Below are 9,552 nucleotides of genomic sequence, written 5' to 3' on the forward strand. Positions count from 1 at the left end.
CAGAGCTAGGCCATGGGGATATGTTTCTGACCTTTAATATCTGACTTCAAGAAGGGAACAGGGGAGCTCATGCAGATGGGGGAGCAGGACTGGGAAAGGGTCTGGAGCTGGTCCTGGTACCAGGCTGTGTGGCAATAAAATCCTCTCCCAACTTCACTGCATTGCAAATGATTCTGTTGTGGGCAGGGGCTTCATAGAGGGCAAAGGGTGGGAGCAGACAGTCAGGTTTCCCAGGTGTCTTTACAGGCTGGAGAAGGAAAAGCCAGATCTCTGAAGGCCACATCCTCCTGTGGCCTTGCACTTCCAGCCAGTGGGTACAGAGATGGAGCTGGGGACACAGCAGCAGCTTCTTGGCCTGGTGTCTGCTTCCCAAATCACAGTCCCTGAGGGAGCAGTCCTGTTGGTCCTGTGTTTTCAAAGCCTGCTCTCCAGGGACCAGAACAGCTCAGTAGGGTCGGAATTTGCGTTGAGCACGCATCAGTTCAATCCTCTGCTTGTCCTCCTCAAACTTCTTGCGCAGCTGTGCCAGATGCTCCATCTTGGTCTCTCGGTGCTGCCAGGCATAGAAGTTGAGCAGCTCCTTGCGTGCATGTTTCCTTTTCTCCCTCTTGAGAACATGCAGGCTGGCTGCTTCTGTTTGAGGGAGCACAGGCCTGTGGCCCCTGCGGGTCACCTTCACCCAGCCCTCCTCATCAGGAACACCTTCCTCCTTCTTGGCCTTGGTCTCCTCCTCAGCTATCTTCTTGTCGTAAGCCTCCATGAATGTGTCTACTTCGACCCTCAGGGCCTCTGGGTCTAATAACGACTCTTCATACTCACTGATTCACTTATGAATCCCGCTCCTCACAGAGTGGTTCTCCATAGCAACCAGCAATGGGCCCTTCAGATTCAAGGCAGCTGACACTCCACTTGGCTTCTGGAATACCACATAAGCTACCTGAATGCCCGGAATGAGCTTCGGGTGAAAAAACTCTGGCTTTACCTCTTTAGCACTCTCAGCATGGTCAGGCTTCTCTTTCAAGTCGACTGTCTTGATGGTGCCACAGGAGGACAGGAGTCGGGGCAGGCACTCCTCTGTGCAGTACGGGGGCACATAGAGGACAAAAAGGGTCTTATTGAGAGGCCACGTGGACTGAGTGTCTCCTCGAACTCTGTGCTGTCTCACATACAGGTAATGGGAAGCCTGCTGACAGGAATAGCTGAATAACTCAGTGGGCTGGGTGTGCTCCCTTCATGGCCGCAAGCTCCAGCTTTCCTCTTGAGCGCCACCATCGTGTGGACCCAAGCGCAGGCTGTTGTATGTTTTAAAAACGCATGGTTAATAACTGCACCATTATAAAGCATTAGTCTGTCCTTCATGACAATTTTTACAAGTTTTATCTAATTATTGTGTCTATTTTTATATATAACATAATTGCATTATTCCCCACATCTATTTCTTCCCTCTTAACCCTCCAATATGCACCCCTTTCATTTTGTTGAATTTTGTATGTTCATTATGCTTACTGTTGTTAAGTGCATATGAGTTATAAGCTCTCAAGTGAGTCCTAAACTTTCATCTGAATATTCAGAGCTAGGAATAACAGAAGAGATATATGATGTCACATTTGTCTTTTTGATCCTTAAGGGCTTGGTTATAATACTCAGTTGGATCTTCTAATAGTGCCTTTCATTTACCTACAAATATTATGGCTTCATTTTTCTTTACCATATAATAACATTTTATAGATTTCCTAATATATTAGTATTCATTAACAGGCATAGAATATTAATATTGTGCCTTTCCCAGCTTTTGTGAATAGAGTATCAAAGAACATAGAAGACAAACTATCTATGAAATAGTATATTAAATCATTAAGGCATATTCCAAGGAGCTGTTTAGAGTTGCAATATACATATATAATTTTCAAAATTAAGAAATCTCAAAGGCTTTTCTGAATTTCAATAAAATTCAGTGATCCCAGAAAAAGATGTCTCCACACTTTTTGTTCAATCTTCATGTGTCTTTCTCTGTCTCTGGTTTTGCCTCTGCTGCTGTCTCTATGTCTCTGTCTCTGCCTCTTTCTCAGTGTGTGTGTGTGTGTGTGTGTGTGTGTGTGTGTTATTTTCAAGTGACTCACTTCAGGTACCAGGGCAATTTTGAATCGACTGTGTTTTTCCAATACCTTGTCTTTTAAAAATCTTAAGTTTTTTTGGATAGTTATTCACAAGTAGCATGTTTTCTCATACTGGCATAAAGTAACAACTTTGTTTCTGCTGGATATTACTGAGGAGCATGTGTCTCATGGGATTGTACACTTCATTTATGAACTAGAGGCTACTGATTGGTTAGGGGTAGGAATAAAATAGGTCAGCCCTATTCTTTCTACAGGTGGGTTCAACAGGGCCTAATAATAAGTTCAAAAGCTAAAGTCACACAAATAGTGCCACAAGTAAAAATTAAAATAAATGATGCATGAAAGGAACTTGTTTGTGTGGATGGAGGTTGACAACATTGTGATGAAGAATTTAGTCATCACAGAAGAATTACCCAAATATTTTCTCTATGTGGGAAATTGAATGCTAACATTTTTTTAAAGGCATGTTACTGGACACAATAGTGACAAACTACCTTTTTGAAAAATGAAAAATAAAATTGCAAAGGGCCATGGGCCCAAAACTATACGGATTAAACCACACCTTTTGTAAGCCTTTTTGTGACCTTTAAGTTTGCAGCTGAACGTCAGCTCTGTGAGCCTCCTGTAACCTGTAATTAGATGGTTTGGCCAAGCGGACCTGCTAACTGCTTCTGTTCCGAGAAAGGGCCGTGGAGCTTTCCTGTTCGCTGTTCTGGAGAAGACCACAAGATGTTCCGGCTGATAAGAAGAATGTTCTGGCCCCAGCATACAGCAGACGTTCCTTCCTGTTATCCCCCCACCCCCCCACCCGCTTATCCAATTTCCTTGTTGCAGGGCTATATAAGCCCACTTTATAGCCCCAATAAACAGAGACCTTGACACTGCACAGATGGACTCTGGTCCTTTTCTTGCACTGCTTGGTCTTCTTCCCTTATCTCACCCATGACTCTTTCAGGAACCCTGAATAACTGGACCCACGGGAAGGGTCATAAAATATTTGTGGAGTCTGGAATAAAATTTTAAATACTGAAGCATGCTGTGCATTCGGGATGACAGAGCTGAGTCCACAAGATACATATATTCTTTCTTCCATAAAATCCCTTCACCCTGTCCCAAGACCCAATCTAGTTCTTTGTGATGCCTGTGTGCTATTACAAATTGTATGATTTTTAAAATAACAGTCTAAGCTACACTAGTTTTTATTCTTCTTTCATGTGACTTTGTTTACTGTTAACTGTAAGTAACAATGAGTGGAGAATCAACTTTATAATCCAATTACAAATTGAAGATATGCCTCTTTGTTCATTGACCTTTTGGAACAAAGTGGTGTATTCATTGAATTCTGTTTATCAAGAACTAAACTGCTGTATTTTTGGCTTGATGCTCAGGACTAGTATGAATAGATGCAAGCTTCAGAATGATTTTACAGTTCCCTAACACCTGTGTGAGAATTTAATTGCCTCCACCATTTTGTGAATACTCAGTCATTGAACACAGACAAATTGTAATACATTTGTTATGCGTTTCAGTGAGAGTTTTATTTGTATTTTCCAAAGGAATAAAGTGACATGTTACTTCATTACTCCATTACATTTTTTTCTATAGACCACTCTTCAAGTCCTTATTCATTTATGTTAGTTGTGTTCATTTTCATTAATAAATTAGAGAATTCTTTATACATTCTCAATTCTTGTGATGTTAAATGAGTTTATTTCAATGTCTTCCCAATAAATGAAATTTCTGTCAACAATGTCTCAGTATCTCAAAACCTCAAATATCTAAATTTTGATGAAGTTCACCTTGGTCCTTCTGCATCTCTCTATAATTCATAGTAAAATATTGAAATTCAATGGTGATTTACGTAAAAGACTTCCTCTATTCTATACCTATAATTTAAATGTTTAAAATGATCAGTTGTCCGAACTCTTTTCAAGATTGCCTCTTAAATATATGAATGTCACATTTTCCTGGATGTATCTAAATGTACTGTGGAAAATGATTCAGGATGTTTTAATTGAACATGTTCATTTTTCTGAAGTGTAAATCATGTAAGTTATGAGTAAATATACTCAAATAATAGCCAGAATCCTTTATCATGTAATATCTATCAGAAATATACTGCTTGACATTTTCAATAATAAGATAGTTTTTTTTTTTCTGTTCCCAAATTTATACATATGTTTGGAACCTGGCACATAATAAAAGTGCTTGCTTGTTTTTACTACACATTATGATTTAAATATCACATGAAGAAAGTCACCAAGTTGATTTATAAAGTCAATACACTTTAGGAATTACATGAGTGGCAAGTCATCTCCAAATCCCCAACAGTGCCTTTGGCTTAGGATTTATGTAACATCAAATTGAATTTTCACAATTCATTCCAGATGATGTTAGTTGGAAGAGTTTATTATTTTCTCTTCCCACACTATTGCCTTTTCTGTATGGCTGGAAAATGCACTGGTTATTCCCACTGTCCTTTCTTGGCTAAAACCATATACATTCTTCTTTTTTGCTACTTCACTACTTGGTCTCATTTTCCCAAATATATAAAGGTTAACAAAGTTTACCTCTCTTCTCCATTTCTTTGTATAACCCACAATAAATTGTTCATCCATTGATGTTTTCCATAAAGGAATTCCTATGACCAATGTCCAAGCTGTTAGATTTTAAAATGATATAATTAATTCAAAATAAAATTTAAATATAAATATAAATATAATCCTTGATTATTAATCAAGTGATTATTTACTTCCTGAACCAGGGTTCCATTATTGTATTAAATTATCATCCTCAACCCCACTTGGAAGCTTAGCTCTATGATTTTGATTACATGTTCATAGCAGCATTATCATGCATTAACCTCCCAATCTTCAGCTCCATACTACACATCTTCTGATATATATGTTCACTGAGTATCATCAACTCAGACCTGAGGAGGAAGTAACTACATATAAGAAATAAAATTGATGCTTTATATCATGGTCTGGATTACGTACTTCATATCATTTACTTGAAAACTTCAAAGATTTCATTTTTAATTACATCTATATTGTGTTGCACAGTTGACAGGGAGCCCATTATTATTATCGATTCCTGAATTGAAGACTTTTTAGGTGGTTACCATTTACTAGCTATTGTGAATGGAACATCTATAAATATGACCGAGAAAGTATCCATGGGATAGGAAGTCAAGGCCTTTGGACATATGACATATGTTGGTGTAGTTGTTTCACATGGTAGATATAATATCATCCTCTTGGCAAATTTCCACATAAACTTCATAGTTGTAAAATTTTGCAACCCAACCAGGAGTGATTGGGTGCTACATTTTATCTGAACCCCCTCTGAGGATTGTTATTATTTTGTTATTTTGATCATTGTCCTTCTGCTTGGGTAAGCAGAAATCTTGACAGTGCTATGATTTACATTTCCCAAAAGACTAGTGCACATTGACATTTTATGAGAAGCTTTTAGGCAATTTCTCTCTTAAAATAATACTCTTCTCATGGAAAAGGACCATTTTGTGTGGAATATTTATTTTCTGATTCTGGTTTTTAGTGTTTGATGTATTCTCAATGTTAATGCTGTCAGAAGTAGAGCTGGCAAATATCCCCTTTAATTCTGTGGGTTTACTCTTCAACCTGATTATTGTTCTTTTACCTATACAATTATTTTTTTGTGAAGTGCTACTTGTAAATTGTTTCATTTTAATTCATGTCTTAGATGTGTCCCTGCACAGAGCCTGTACTAGACTTTTTCTATATGTTGGGAGTTCTGGATGAGGAGCAGATTTATGTGATTTTAAAATTTGTTCTGAACTAAGGGCCATTGACATATTTTTCTATAGTGAGATACATTGCCTTCACTATTGAGCCTATTGTTGAAAACAATGAAGTTACACCGTTTTTTTCAAAGCTACCAGTATTCACATTGATGATACACTTAAAGATTGAAAAAAGAAAATTAAAAAGAAAACATGGATCCCTAAATGGGACATATTGGCTGTGGAATCAGTGATAAGGTTGGTATGGAGATGTGAGAAGTGTGAGAGCAAACAGAATCAAATTATTCTTTGTCAGTGTGGGAGTATGTGTGTCTGTGTGTGGATGAAATTGTCAAAAACAATTTTATTTAATTCAATAAATAATAGCTGGGGATAAACCAGACAAAACTCCTATTTTATTAAATAAGAAATATTTGTTGGTTTCTAAGTGAAATATGCAGCATTGAGACATTATATGATTTGAGATTCATGGAAATGGCACATTACCGACATAGAGTTCATGAAATCCCTCCATCCTGCCTGAAAATCATACTTGCTATTTGTGTCTCTCAAATTGTATAGTTCTTATTGGAAGAGGGATTGATCACAATCTTCATCATGTAGAATATTTTTTTTTTGCATTTTTCTCTGATGGTCTTTAAATGGCTGATTTCCTTTAATGAGTGAGTAATAATGAGAGATTCAACTACCAGTTTAACATTAGATTTATATTTCATTGAAGTATTTATATGTTTCTTGACCTTTTCAAAGTCACTGGAATCACTCTTTGTTCTCCAGAACTGTGCAAATGTATTTTTTGGCTTGATACTGTCATAAGAGGGCAGCCATAATGCATTAAGTCAATATTTTAATTCATCAGTATTTTCCTTTTCTACACTATTTAAATTCTTAGTCTAATGTTACCAGTTCCACTAAAGATTTTCCAGATTTATTCTTAAATATTCAGGTCTATGACATGCCTCTAGTCTGGGAAGTGCCTTTTCTTACAAGTTTTACTTAATCAGAAAAAAAAACACCCCTAAACATACTGCTTTTGTAAATGTAATGTTTTTCAGCACATACATAGAAAAAATCATTTTTCATAGAAGATCCACTACAACATAATTTCTTAGATTTCCACTAAAGCAAAGTACTTTTATTATTCACAGATATATACTTTGAGCACTGTAATATTTTGAGAGAGAAATAAAGTCTGTTTTACAAAAATGAGGATTAAACCAGTCAAGAATGTAAGTACACTTTTACTTCATTTGAGTGACATTTATCACTCAGTGTCTCCAAATTTCATCTGTGCCTTTGACTTTGCTTTTCCACTGTCCAAAGCAAATTGTCTAATCCATTTGATTGAAGTTCAATCAGAACAGACTTATTTCGTCATTCCCCTTATCCTCTTCTTATATGTCTTGAATGACAGAAGCCCATCATGTTTGTGGGCTGCACCAAACAACTGGACCATGGATAGTTTGAGATATATGACACACAATGCTGTGTTTAAGGAAAGGTTGCATGCTCAGAAACTCCTTTTACTATGATGACTGATCTTAAATTAAAACTTGGCTAGAAGAAGAAAGGCTAGGCTAGCATATTACAAGGGAAATATGAGTTATATAAAAGAAGAAACTTTGCTAATGCCCCTAGTTAGCATGGGTTGAGGTTAGATTTGCACTTTCCATACTTTACTCAAGATGCTTCTCAATATCTACTTCTATTTATGCTTGGCTATGAGTTTCTCTTTTATTTTATTTATTTAAATTAGACACAAGCTTGTTTTACATGTCAAGCCTAGTTCCCTCACCCTACCCTCCTCCTCTGCAACCACTAACACCCTATCCCATTCGTTTCTGCTCCCCAGGAAGGGTGAGGCCTTCCATGGGGTATCTTCAAAGTCTGTCATATCATTTGGGTCCTGGCCTAGGCCTTCCCCAGGGTGTCATGGCTGAAAGAATATCCCTCTATGTGAAATAGGTTACAAAGTCCATTCTTTTGCTAGTGATAAATACTGATCTACTAACAGAGGCCCCATAGGCATCCTCGTTGACAGCCATGTTAAGGGATTCTGGATCAGTATTATGCTTGTTTCCCAGATATCAGTTTGGGGTACATGATCTCCCACTTTTTCAGTTCACCTGTTTCTGTGTGTCTCTCCAGCATAGTCTTGACCCATTTGCTCATCACTCCTCCTGCTCTTAAACTGGATTCCAGGTGTTCAGTTCAGTGTTTTGCTGAGGGTGTCCTCGCTTCCATCAGCTACTAGATGAAAGTTCCAGGGTGGCATATAAGGTAGTCATCAATGTCATTATCGCAGAAGGGCAGTTAAGGTAGCCTCTCGACTGTTGCTTAGATTGTTATTTGGTGTCATGCTTGTAGATGTCTGAAAATTTCCCTAGTTCCAGATATTTCTGCAAACCTATATTGACTCCACCTATGATGGTAACTTTTATATTGCTCTCCTCTATTATTCCCCTGACTTAATCTTCTTGCTCACACATGTCCTCTACCTTCCTCTTCTTCCCTTCTCTTTCTCCTAGCTCGCGCTCCCCTCTTCCCATGCTGTCAATGTGCTCAGGAGACCTTGTTCCTTTTCCCTTCTCTGGGAGAACATGTATGTCTCTCTTGTTTCCTAGCTTCTAGAGCAGTTTGGATTGTAGGCTGGTAATACTTTGATGTATGTCTAAAATCCATATGTGAGTGTTCACATACCATGTTTGTCTGTTTTAGACTGGGTTACCTCACAAGGATGATTTCTTCTTGATCAATTCATTGGGTTGCAAATTTCAAGATTCCATTTTTTTTCTCACTGAGTAGTACACCATTGAGTAAATATACCTTTGTTTCACAGATACTTCCCATTTTCTCTTCTAAGAGGTTCAGTATGGCTGGATTTATGTTGAGGTCTTTGATCCATTTGGACGTAAATTTTATGCAAGTTGATAGATATGGATCTATCTGCAATCTTCTACTCACCATCAACCAGTTGTGCCACCAACATTTGTTGAATATGCTTTCTTTATTGCATTGTAAAATTGTTGCTTCTTTGTAAAAAATCAGGTGTTCATAGATGTTCTATTTTGTGCCAATATGAAGCTGTTATCAGGACTATAGGTCTATAATAGAGCTTGAAGTCAGGAGTGTTGAAGCCTCCAGAAGTTACTTTATTGTACAGGGTTGTTTTGGCTATCCCGGGTCTATTGTTTATCAATATAAAGTTGAGAATTTTTCTTCTATGGTTTGTGTAGAATTGTGCTGGGAATATGATTGCGAATGCATTCAATCTGTAGAGTGCTTTTGGCAAGATTGCCATTTTCACTATGTTGATCTTACTTTTCCAAGAACATGGGAGATCTTTTCATTTTCTGGTATTTTCTTTAATTTCTTTCTTAAAAGACTAAAATTTCTTCCATGTAGGATTTCACTTTTTTGTTTAGCATCACTCCAAGTTATTTTATGTTGTTTTTGACTATTATAAAGGGCTATGTTTCTCTAATTTTTTCTCAGCCTATTTATCATATGTATATAATAGAACTATTGATTTCTTGAGTTAATCTTGTATCCTGCCATTTGTTGAAGGTGTGCATCAGCTGGGCAAATTCCCTTGGTAGAGTTTTTTTTGGTGACTTATGTAAACTACAATATCATCTGCAAATAATG

At 37.4% G+C, this 9,552-nt stretch overlaps 1 protein-coding gene across 1 annotated transcript; it reads right to left on the bottom strand.

Annotated features, from left to right (window-relative positions):
- Positions 1–354: 354 nt before the first annotated feature.
- Positions 355–1,272, bottom strand: LOC103158595 (putative ribosomal RNA-processing protein 7 homolog B). The gene is given in 2 exon segments (XM_027434011.2): positions 355–1,191; positions 1,194–1,272. Coding segments are annotated over 2 exon segments (825 nt in total). The 3' UTR covers positions 355–445.
- Positions 1,273–9,552: the final 8,280 nt, after the last annotated feature.

Source organism: Cricetulus griseus, unplaced genomic scaffold (genome assembly GCF_003668045.3).
Source record: "Cricetulus griseus strain 17A/GY unplaced genomic scaffold, alternate assembly CriGri-PICRH-1.0 unplaced_scaffold_2, whole genome shotgun sequence".
NCBI lineage: Eukaryota > Metazoa > Chordata > Mammalia > Rodentia > Cricetidae > Cricetulus > Cricetulus griseus.